General features: G+C 36.2%; 1 protein-coding gene across 2 annotated transcripts in view; it reads right to left on the bottom strand.

The window, feature by feature from the left end:
• The window catches only part of LGR4 (leucine rich repeat containing G protein-coupled receptor 4), a 71951-nt gene that overhangs the window by 7530 nt on the left and 52098 nt on the right, over positions 1-12323 (bottom strand). The window contains exons 11-16 of one of the 2 annotated variants that reach the window (XM_026706206.2): positions 11431-11502; positions 10595-10660; positions 7569-7640; positions 5773-5844; positions 4040-4165; positions 225-346 (exon numbers count right to left, since the gene is read on the bottom strand). In XM_026706206.2, the coding sequence (XP_026561991.1) occupies positions 225-346; positions 4040-4165; positions 5773-5844; positions 7569-7640; positions 10595-10660; positions 11431-11502 (530 nt within the window). The remainder of the gene's footprint in view (positions 1-224; positions 347-4039; positions 4166-5772; positions 5845-7568; positions 7641-10594; positions 10661-11430; positions 11503-12323) is intronic. The other variant, XM_026706212.2, reaches the window with a different exon arrangement.

Raw genomic sequence — 12323 nt, 5'->3', positions numbered from 1 at the left:
ACACGTCTATACTCAAATCATGGCAAGTGAACATATGGATTACATAGCCACAGCTGATCTCAATCATGAAATGATATACTATAGAAACAAAATATTCTATATGACTGTTCAAAGTATAAACATAGTTAACATCTAAATTCATTCACACATACTGTGTTAACACCATTGAATCCTTTTAAATTTTAAATAATCTGCATATATTATGATTGTATCAGAGCACTCACTTTGATCATTTATGATTTCTCGACTCTGATTTTGGAGGCTGGGATCTTCAGGATTAGAATTCAAATAAGAGTCACAACCCCAGAAAGGACAACATTGGTAGGCATAAGGAACAGAGAGAGATCTGAAAGTTTGAAGAGAATAATAGAGGGGGAAAGTTTATTTAGTTTACTTAATGTATTTGTATTTTGGTACAATTTGATTGTGGAACATAGAAATAAAGTTACAACAATAATGTAATAATAAATAAAATAAAATAATAAAGACATCATAATTGTAAGCCCACAATAAAAAAGCATAACTTTCTATATAATATCTGACCAAGAATTAGCTGCCCCATTCTAAAACTGCTGCATTTCCTAAGGTTACTTTGAGGATATCCCCATTTACAGTATATTATAGTAACTTATAAGGAAAGTGGTCATTGGTGGTAATACTGGCTGGGCCAGAAATTTCTAGAAAGAGATGTAGTTGCTAAATCCATCACTGATAAAAATAGGGGCTGTTCACAATCACGCTATCATACCCAGAGACAATCCTGACCTCGTGCCTCCATTAGTAATATTGCCAAACTGCTGGCAGATCTGAATAACTTTCTCAGAGAAAACAAAAAACAAAAACACAAAGCTTTCCTGGTTTGCCATCACAGACTCTAACAGACCTTCCCAGAACTTTCTGGAGTTATATCAGCATCCATATTAGCAGAAGAGCTTCCTTGGGTGATTTTCCACAATTCAATAGCAGCAGAGGAATAGCTTTTCTTCCTGGTATAGGCCTTCTCAAACATAATATGGTCAAATTAGTTTTCTGCACTGACAGTCTAGCCATAGGCAAGACTGCTTCATCACCCAATTTTTCACTTAACCAAGGAGATCAACTTCTTTCAGTGAAGAGCCAAAGCATATTTAGGAATCAATTATTTAATAGCTTTGGTTGGTCGTTCCAGTCTGTCATACCAAAGGTCTCAACTGAAAGATGGAATAACAAGCAAATTCTGGAAGTCACAGGATCCAAATGCCATTATTGATGCACCTTTATTAACTGATCAATCCATGATGAAAGGTTTAATGACAAGGGAGTAGCTACAGGTTATTCCACTCACGGAATACCTTCCTCAGTGCAGAACATCTAGTCCAAAGTGTTCCCTGACAGAGAAGTGGAAGTAGGTATTACCTAAAATAGGCTAAAGAAAGTCACAATTACCATGAACTAAACTGCATTCAGGAGGTTGAAAATCCCAAGTACTAAGCTAAGACACAACACTATCTCTAAGACTAGCACTATTAGTTCAATTAGGAAAGTTCCTGAGCAGCAGGGTATCTAGTATTCCATCAGGATTCCTGTCTTAATTTGCTCACATTGCTCTAGGTACACACACTCAGAACCCCTAGCCTGTATCATTTTTGGCTTTGTCATGAGAATGGAATGGGAATCCTTTACAATGATGGGAACTCTTCCCTCCCTGAGGCCTGCTTCATAGCTTTGCTTCAGATCACAGAAACCAGGTAAGAATAACTGAGATTAAATGATACTATCCAGCTCACCCAACCAGGTGTCTGTCACATGTACTAACTTTTCATTCCAGATCAGATAATTTATGAAGTGGGTCTCATTCAGGTCCCATCTGGTATTCTATATTGACAAGCTTTTCTCCCCTCACCTCTGTAACCAGCAGCGTTTTTTGGAAACCGATTTTTCAAAAATATGTTCTAAGAAAACCTTGTAATTAAAATCAGTGTTGACATTTTCTAAAGCTTGACTTTATTTAGACAAAAAGGATATAGTTTAGATTTATACAAGTTGAAAATTAAGAAAAATTCACCTGAGTGTAATCCAACATTATGTTATAGTGTTGTTATTTTTAGGGAAGCAAGATGTTTTGTGAAATCATGTTGTTACCTGTGCATATTGAAATGAACATTCATCAAGTTGGCTGGAGAGTAACACCCTTGCGTAAGTGAATTCCCAGGAAAGCACAGCACTAAGCCCACACCTGTCACCCTTATTGTTCTCTCAGGTTACATGAAATTCTATGTGAAATGCTGCAGTCTGGATTTCCTGCACTGTGCCTCTCTCTTAACTAATTCAAGGAATGCCAGAAACATTTCTGCATTCAGAACAGGTCAGATCCATAGTTTATATTATTTTAAATTATATTCTGTCACATAGATTTTGGTTATTAAAAAACTAATAACTCCAATTAACCTTAAATATACAACAAATAAAAAACACCACCATTAGAACAGTAAGAAGTTATCACTGCTAACAGAAATAGGACACTAGATTAGCTTCTCTTGCTTTTTGAGTGAAGCCAACTTTCAAGTAGCAAGAATACATCTGGCCTGCTGGACTTATCCAAAATGAGGTTTCCATAGGAGATGCGTAAGGAAAAGAAGGAACAGGAAGAAAAGTCACAACCAAGACAGCAGTCAGATAAAGGAAATCTAAACCTGGGTCAGAAATGTAATTTGAGAAAGTGTTTCAGACATGATCCTCTCTAGATCTCCTGGAGATATAAAAAGAGAAAAGGGGGAAGCACATTCAGACTTGCAAGATTCTGTTACTATAACCTTATAATAAGTTGTTGTGTGTTTAAGTTGTGTGTTTCTGGGTTTTGTGTACCTTGGAGGGCTGATAAAAGTTATTAACAAACAACAGACAACTGCCCTTTATTTCTTCTAAACTAGCCTTAATCAACTCAATTCAAGTTGACTTCTGAGAATGTTTTATATATTTGATATACTATACTTGTGTATACTTGTCATACTATTTTCTTGCCACTGTAGACGGAGAAGAAACAATGGATGTTGTTGCTCTTTCAAGAGTATAATACTCTGGACAAACTCATTTCATCCAGTAATTAGGCTGACAATGTCAGTGTTAAAAGATTTACAGTGATCTACTAGTCTTCCTTACCCTGGGTAAGAAATGAAGGGAAAAAAGATAAGGAAAAGATTAAAGCATGATTAAAAATATATTACTTGCTGCTCTAAAATAATGAACATCTGATTGAAAGCTGAAGAATCCTAACAATTGGGATCTCTTACACCCAGACATTGTACTGAACTATACATTCCTATTCTACATAACAGATGGGAAATGTACTTGTTTCCCTATTTTCTTTATGATGAACACATAGAACAAAAGCTTAACTGTATCAAAGTCAATATACAGGTCTACTTACTACAGTATCCTGATACCAATACATTACAATGTTAGCTGTGACTATCTATTTAGCAGCCAGAATCCAGTTTAGAGTATGACTATACAGCAGCTATTGCCAACAAGTACAACTGTCCCATGCAGCCAGTCAGCCAAATACAGCAGTAATTAAATGGGGATGAAAGGAGTATGAAAGACTTTAAGAGGACACAACACAATTAAGAGGACACAACACAGACTAATCAGGAAAGCAGAGCATTATATCTCCTAGGTGGCTTGCATTTCCACCCATCACCTTATTTTTTTTCCACTTTTTTTTTATAGCCAAAATCTATGCTATCCAAATTTGTCCATTTTTTTACTTCCTAATTTCAACAGCATGATTTTAGGATGCTATAGGAGTCCCAGAAAGATGCTAGGAAGCATAAGTGGTCCCCATATTGTTAAATCTATGATCAATCACAGTTTCCAGGGTGGCAGGTCAATTTATTTGCTCATGTACCTTTCTTCTACACATGAAAAATGTAAGAAGAGTGCTTGCTAAGATACAAGGTTTTCTTAACTGAATTGTCACACTTTGGGGAAAAGCAAGTGTAATCTGAACAGAAAAGCTGTATAGTTAAAATATGAGAGTACGAACTTATTATTGACTTACCTGAGTTTCGTGAAGTCCTTTGGTGTTAATGTTTCTTTCAGTTCAATATTGCCTATCAGCTTAAGTTGCTTTAATTTACTCAGACCTCCAGTTGGAAATGAAGTCAACATATTGAAGCTTAAGTCACTAAAGGGATGGTGAGAAAAAAAAAAGTATGAGGGGAAGCAAAAATACTGAATACTTGAATTTGCAAAACAAAAACAAGAAAAAATAGCAAGTAATTCTACAATAAGAAGGTTCTACTAAAAAGCTGCAATCTATTTTTTTTTTTTGTTTATACTGTTTGTAGCCCTCCAAAAATTACAGAGGCATATGCTTAACAAAAGCAAAACAACAAACCTTAGTTGAGAGATGAAGGCTAGTACAAGATTACCTAGTGAGTTTCATGGCTAAGAATGAATTGGGACCTGACCTCTTTTACTGACTTTAGATTTCCTGTTGCCATTAAAACTAATACATATATTTTGTCTGGCAAGCATCTTATTCAACAAGCAAAGCCAGATGATATTTACCAGTCTCTTTTGCTTTCTCATGCTTACAAGGGTTGTCATTTCTGACAACACAGCAGCTTTTGCCACCTTGACAAAGTATAACTGTCCCATGCAGCTGGCAGCTAATGACTGGCCAGTAGTCATTAAGTGGGGATGGAAGGAGTATGAAAGACTGTAAGAGGATATGACATAGATAATTTAGAGAAATTAGAAAAATCTATTGTGTATGAGCTAATTAAAGTTTTCCATTAGAAAGAACTTCATTAAAATTCTCTATTAGAAATCTTATAACTTGTCCCATATGCAGATCCACACATATGCTGGATAGCTCTGGGAATTCTCTGGGGGAACCTACTGAAAAAGCATACTTCCTAGGTCCCAGGAGATGACAACATTTAAGGGGAGCATGCACACTGTATCTGAAATGGGCAGATAACTTCAAGAAAGATGATTCTGTAATAACCTGGCCTGTGCCATGTAGAGCTGTAAAGCTGATAACTAGCACCCTGAATTGCACCTGGAAAGGAAGTGGGAGCCAATGCAGGTTGAACAGCAATTGTGTAACATGGCAAACTAAGAGGTGCCCAATTCTGCACAAGGTGCTGCATTTTGGCTGCCGTGTTGTAACTTGAAGCCCTATGTAAAGCTTGTTGCAATAGTCCAACTGGGAAGTAACAAATCACTGTGAGCAAGATCTTCTGGTTCAGGAATGGGTTCAATTGGTATTTAACATATTTCTTACCACCCAGACCTTTACAGAATCTAGCACTGGGGAACAAGGCATCCTATTACTGGACAGGGATGGAGATGTACAAATGTGTATCATCAGTGTATTGATGATATCACACCTGTTGCCATCAGATAACCTCACCCAATGATCTCTGAGATATCCCACACTGTAAATGCCTAGGGCTGGACCTCTCCTTCTACCTCCAACACCAACTGCAACTAATTGTGGAGAAAGGAGAAAAAACACTGAAAACAGTGCCTCTCTCTAATATTCCCCACAGCCTGTCCAGAAAGACACCATGGTCAATGGTATTGAAAGGAGCCAAGAGATCCAAGATTCCTTTTGCACGAGGAAACAGGAATTTGGGAGAAAATCAATGAATCTAGATTTCCACAGGCCTTTTCATTAAAGTGCAATAGGATTTTAATACATGGTGTAGAAGAGAATTTTTTGAGAAGAAATTATAGTATTTTAAGATTGGAAATGTTCACTATGCTAAACGTCCTACTTACAAGTTGGTAATAGCACCAAGTGTAGTAAATGCTTCCTTGTTAACCCGGTGGATCAAGTTTCTGCTGAGATCACTGTAATTTTAAAAAGAACTATTGTGTTAGTGATTTACACTGACACTTTCAAATGGTCATTGCTTGCAGTTCAGTGATTACATTATGTTTCAGGTCACACTAAGTTTCCAACGGATAAATAACCTGAGTTTATCTGTATTTTACAATGTCATCTTGACAAATTTCTTCATCTAATTCTTTTAAAACACTTAATTCAATGGAAAGCTTTACAGTTTGGGGACATAAAGGTCTAAGCTCCACACAGTATGAAACTGTAATATTCTGTTTGTTCTCTGTTCTCTAGGGCACCAGCTTACCTAAATCAGAATGCAATTACATCTTGAAACCTGGGACATGAACACCTGCTTTGTTGCCAGAAAAGGACACATTCCATACATGAAAATGCCTTTATGGACACCAGAATGAAATGTTAAAAATGGTTTATCTTTATATTTAAATTCACTTTTGCATGACAAAAAAATGTTAGTCAGTTGCTTTCCATCATTGGGTTAAGCTATATGCTATCAGTTTAATGGAACAATTTCCCTATAATATCTGCATATTATCCAAGCCTACATTCCTTTATGGAAACTGATATTGAAGAGCTGATTACCAAATGTGTATGTGTGTATGGGTGTATTATTAATTTCTTAAAGCCTATCACCGTCAGTTCTATAAGGTTCTCCTCACACATATGTGCTAGTAATTTCCAGCTCTAGGGGGCAGTGCTCATCTCTGTTACAAAGCCAAAGAGGGACTGCTGTTGGAAGACGTCTCCGTGGTCAGTGGCCAGCATGACTAAACACCAAAGACGCATGGAACGCTGTTACCTTCCCACCAAAGTGATCCCTATTTTTCTACTTGCATTTTTACATGCTTTTGAACTGCTAGGTTGGCAGAAGCTGGGACAAGTAATGGGAGCTCATTCCATTATGCGGTGCTAGGGATTCGAACCGCCGATCTTTCTAATTGACAAGCTCAGCATCTTAGCCACTGAGCCACCGCATCTCTCTTCTGCTATAAACCTGCACTAAAAGCTGGGACTTTCTGTAGCCACTAAGTGAAGGAATCTGTAATTCAAATGCATTAACAATCAGTTTCATTTAAACCTTTGTCAAGAACAAATTATTTACTAATCCCATCAGAAGTCAACATAGGTTTATGTGTATTTGATTTACTTTGCAGAAAACCAAATCATGGAACATCAGAACTCATATGCTGCACAAGATATATCTTTAGGATTCAACTTGTCCAAGAAAACATTTCACAATATCCTATTTGCTTACTTATTATTAATTTGGTGAAACTTTTAAATGAACTAAATGTGTAAGAAGGATGTTGTATTTAGACAGATTAAATACATAGTCAGGAGAAGTGGTTTGGATTTAGGCTGATTCTAAATAAGGATTTGTTAGTATTCTGTCTTATTTACAAAAATTGGTAGATCCAGGTGACAATATCTAATATGAAATTTTTTATATTACTACTTTTTTCCTTTTTCATTCCAATGTACATACAGACTTACATATTTAAAATATTAAGGAGGAAAAAGAGTAGGGTTTATGTAATAAATTTTGATTGGTATCATTGATTACCACCCCAAATCTGAGGTAGGAAACCAATAAATATTTTACTGATTTTTGTTTTGTTTTGAATAACCAGTTTGTCTTCCAAAACTGAATACAACCATTCACTTTCAAACTTCTCTTAACTTAAAGACATTTGTAAAGAGAAAGAATTCTTACAGAGTATGCAAAGACGTTAATCCCAGGAATGTATCTTCTTTGATTTCCTCAATTTGATTATGCTGCAAATATCTGAAATGAAGTAATTAGTTATGTAGGAAAATCTTCATCAAGAAAAGCTATACATCTGATGCTTCATTATATTCTGGTGAAACAGAGTCCCATTTAACCTATCACTTAACACTAATTATTGCTTATAAAATAGTGTGAAAAACCAAAAGAATGTCTTTGAGAGAGGAACAAGACATAAAATCCTTTTATCTGGTGCTTTCATAACATAACTGAAAATGAAATGGAAATGATTCTGAGTCATGACCTGCAGTGCTTTTGGCAAATTTCTGTTCCTGTCTGAAAACAACCTGGCATACATTTGCATCCAGTATAAGCTTGTAGCACTGTCTAAAAACAAAGAATGGAGCACTGAAAGGTTAATACTTCACCTCCTAAGAGAATATGAACGATCATTAGATCACAAAGAATGTGCTATATTAGGAACTGACAGAGGAAGTAACTCTCCAAAGGGAACAGCCTCCTACAAAGAAGAACATGAAGCGAATAATGACAACTAGAAGAAATATATAAAATATCCTATACTTCTACAACTCAGGGACATCTTTGAGACCTAGCTGAAGCTAAAGAAAGAGGCTAAAAATGAAAGAATTAAATTTAAGAGACAGGAAAGAAACCAAAATTAAATTCACAGTACTGTATGCTTCCAACACTAACTACAACAGATCATCTTCTACAAGAAGAATACAGGTTTAAGCACAACCACTTGCTGTGAATTATAAACTTAAGTCCCCCTTCACCTTAATAATAAAGAAATATCCTTCAAAAATAAACCATCCACAAACTAAATCAAATATACCATCAGAATTACACAAAAGTGGAAAAAAGAAAACAATTTGCTTGATTAATGTGGTCACATTTGGGTTGATAAATCTTCTTCCAAATACATATATTCCAAGATTCAAATTAACAATCATAGTATACCTTTTCCCCTTACTTGTTACCAGATCTTAATTGCTCTCCTTTATCCAGAAGGGAAGGAATAGACTAAATCTCTGTAGGGAAACAATTCCAGAATTTGGGAGCATTAATCCAAAAATGCCACTTCAAATGGACTGTCATATAGACATGACTTGGACAGTGTTGATGCTATTCAACCTAACTGGACAAGCAGATAACAGTAAAAAGACTGGTTCTGAGAACTACAGGTCCTGAATCAACCAGTGCAACGCTCAAACCAGAATGTTTTCTGAGTATATATGGATATACTCGAAAATGCATGGGCCACACTTTGTACTAGCTGAACCTTCTGAATCCTTTCCAAGGGTAGCCTCAGGTTGTAGTCCAAGTGGGAGATGCCTCCGAGAAGGGTTATCTGGCCCGGAATTATTCAAAATAATCAGGTCAAAAGAGGATTTCTTAAGCAGGGTGTATACAGCAGCTTATTCCAGAGATAATCTATCTATTCCAGAGATAATGGAAATATCCCCTCACTCCAAAAAGTATAGATTGCTGCTTGAATCCATTCTCCTGCCATTTAACAAGAGGCCTTAATCAATTATGAGAGATGGTAGAACTGTATTGGATTTCCTTATGACTCAGACTGATTTCAGATCCCCATTGGTACTGTCAGATAACCAGAGTTGGAAGGGACCTTGTAGAACATCTAGTCCAACCACCGGCCCAAGCGGGAGATCCCACATCACTTCTGACAGATGGGAGCCCAATCTCTTCTTGAAAGTCTCAAGTGATGATGCTCCCACAACTTCCGAGGGCAAGCTTTTCTATTGTTGATTGTTCTCACTGTCAGAAAGTTTCTCCTTGTTTCCAGGTTAAATCTCTCCTTGTTCAGTTGCCATCCATTATTCCGTGTCTGGCCTTTGGGTGCTTTAGAAAATAGTCTGACCCTTCCATCTCTGTGGCAGCCCCTCAGATATTAGAACACTGCTATCATGTCTCCCCTGGTCCTTCTCTTCACTAGACTAGCCGTGCCCAGTTCCTGTAACCGTTCTTCATATGTTTTAGTCTCCAGTCCCCTAATCATCCTGGTTGCTCTTCTCAGTACTTTTGTACTCTGTACTCTCCAATTAGATGTCTAATGTTCTTTGAACCTGAAAAGTTCATTGATCATATGCTATGACAATCCTTCATAATTGCTCTTCAGGTCTTCTTGGCAATCATCTTTCCTTAAAAGGGAACAAGTTGATTTAGAAAGGGCCGCAGGGCAGCATTCAACAAACACAATGAGAATGGCTACCTTTTTGCCATTCAAATTCCCACTCAAACATGTCCTGTTACTGCTGTCTGATTAGAGTCAAACTCGGCTGTTCTTCTTCCTGCCCTAGGCATCCACTCTAATATTTATGGAGATTCTCAGTCATCCAGGTCATGGTTGTCCCAAAGGCGCTTTTTCAAGGCAACTGGACTTCCTTGTTTTTCTTTGGAGACGTTTCACTTCTCATCCAAGAAGCTTCTTCAGATCTGACTGGATGGTGGGGAATGGAAGGATTTATATACCTTGCAAACAGCTGGTCATCTGCATCCTTTTAGAGAGTCATCAAGGCCCAGAACAGAGGGGGAGGGATATGACATCATCTATCTCCAGTCTACAACATAGTCCTTTCAACCCTTCCAAGAAAGCTCCACATCCATTTGCACTATTCAGATGACTCTGAAGACACAGATAAACTTCCAAATCTTTAAAGCTTCTTCCCAAACTCCTCAGTGTACAGAGGAGCTGGACTGGATCTGTGAGGGAGAAGCTGCTTTGGTGCAGTCTGGTCAAGCACCTATATTTGTTATCTTATTATAATGGGTAAACCAGAGTCTCAACCAAACAAATATTAAGAGTCTGGACAGTCACTTGTCTGAAATGGTATAGGTTCTCCAGCTTGAGCATGGGGTTTGACTAGAAGACCCCCAAGGTCCCTTCAAGCCCTACTCTGATTGATTGAAATATGGAAACCAAACAAAACAGAAATCACTAACAAATTAGATTTAGTGTGTTCTTTACTTACATTTCTTCTAGGGAACTGCAACCTTTAAAATGTGGAAGTTCTTTTATATTGTTGTAAGACAAATCCCTTAAAAGATAGGAAGAGAAAAAGAAAGAAAAAGGCAATCTTAATTTATATAAAATTGTTTGGTTTTTACTTGAGCTTTGTCAGCAAATCATCCTCTTATAATATTGCTAATAACCATTTTCCCTAGTTTTTTTTTCTTAAGAAACAGACATTATTTCCATTTAACTTAATTCAGAAGGATAGAACAGAAATAGAGTACTTAAATTCAGCAGTACATAAAATTAATGCAATAAAGAAGTATTTATGACAGTGTGTTCTCTGTGGGAATAAAGTAAATAATAAATTGATGTACTGCATTAACGATTAAAGGATTAGCTATTTTCTTAAAAGCTCTCTTTATTTAGCAATGGTAAGCCTCACAATTTTAATCAAGTTAGAAATAAACCACAATAATTTATTAGAAGTTACCATTTATTCATTAACTAGATATTTGCTGTTTCCTAGCATACCTAATGTCTTTTGGACAGGACTTGCTATAAACTACAATGCATAAGTTAGCCCTATAATAAAAATGTGTAGCATACCTGGCTTTTAATTAAGGTTTGCTTGTTTTTTAAGTAGTCGACCAATTTGCAAGCTGCCTAGAATCGTCTTTGGCAAGATGGGTAGCATAATTTTAATAAGTAAATAAAACATGCACAAATTTGTTTTGATGTGTTTTTTGTACCCCCAAAAGCAAACTATTACCAAACTTACCAACATCAAATTGATTTCCTTACATTATTTTCCCTATTTATAAAAATAGACTAGAACCAGAAATGATTACTTACAAAGTCCGAAGTATCTTTTGCTCTTGGCATAGACCAGTGGGGATATTACTTATTTTGGCTCCTGTAAAAGTTCTGTTGAATAAAATACCAGTATCTGTAAGAACACTAGAAACAGAATTTTAAAAAGTAGCAGCTTTTCTAGAATGCTTTAAATCACGTGAACCTAGCTTAACCAGGTATCGTAGAAGTACTGATGTATCCACTTAAGCCACTTCATAATAATACGCTTATTTAGTGCAATAGGTTTAAATAAGGGTTCCATTAAAACAAACAGTAAGCTAACATTTCTGGCTTACTGATAGCAAAGAACAGGATTGGTACACTTATTCTTTCATGAATTTTCCAGTTACTTTTGCTTTGAGGTATTAACTGTATGCATCTCATCATTAAGTTAAAGTTGGATAAGAACTCTTCTTTAAAATATCCTGAGTCAACGATTTGGATATATTGCTAAGCTATCCATGATTATCAAGTTCCTGCTGTTGTTATTTAGTTTTCCTTTAATGAGAAACAATTGGAAAGCATATACTGGCAAGTCCTTTAGCATACTTAGAAATTCTGGACTCCCATTTTTGTGCTAATACAATCAAGCAGAAAAACTGCTTTACAATAAATATCCAATATTAAGAGATATGTTAAACTTGCTTTTCTTTGTTTTATCTCTATTCACTGAATCCAAATACAGTGTGCAAAAATAGGCACCATAAATATGTCTTTGCCTTCCAATTTTTTTGGTCTATGATTTTAATAAATCATATATATAATTGCCCATCACACTAAAGGTGACCCTGGACAGTGCATAACAAACAGGTAAAATCACATACAAAAGTTATATATGTATAAATATTACAAAAATCACAGTGACAGGAAATATTATAACAACAGAAATACAA

Source organism: Pseudonaja textilis, chromosome 1 (assembly GCF_049901715.1).
Source record: "Pseudonaja textilis isolate UNSWEBS1 chromosome 1, rPseTex1.2, whole genome shotgun sequence".
Classification (NCBI taxonomy): domain Eukaryota; kingdom Metazoa; phylum Chordata; class Lepidosauria; order Squamata; family Elapidae; genus Pseudonaja; species Pseudonaja textilis.
Note: the sequence above shows the minus strand (reverse complement) of the source record. Positions and strands in the feature narration are given on the sequence as shown.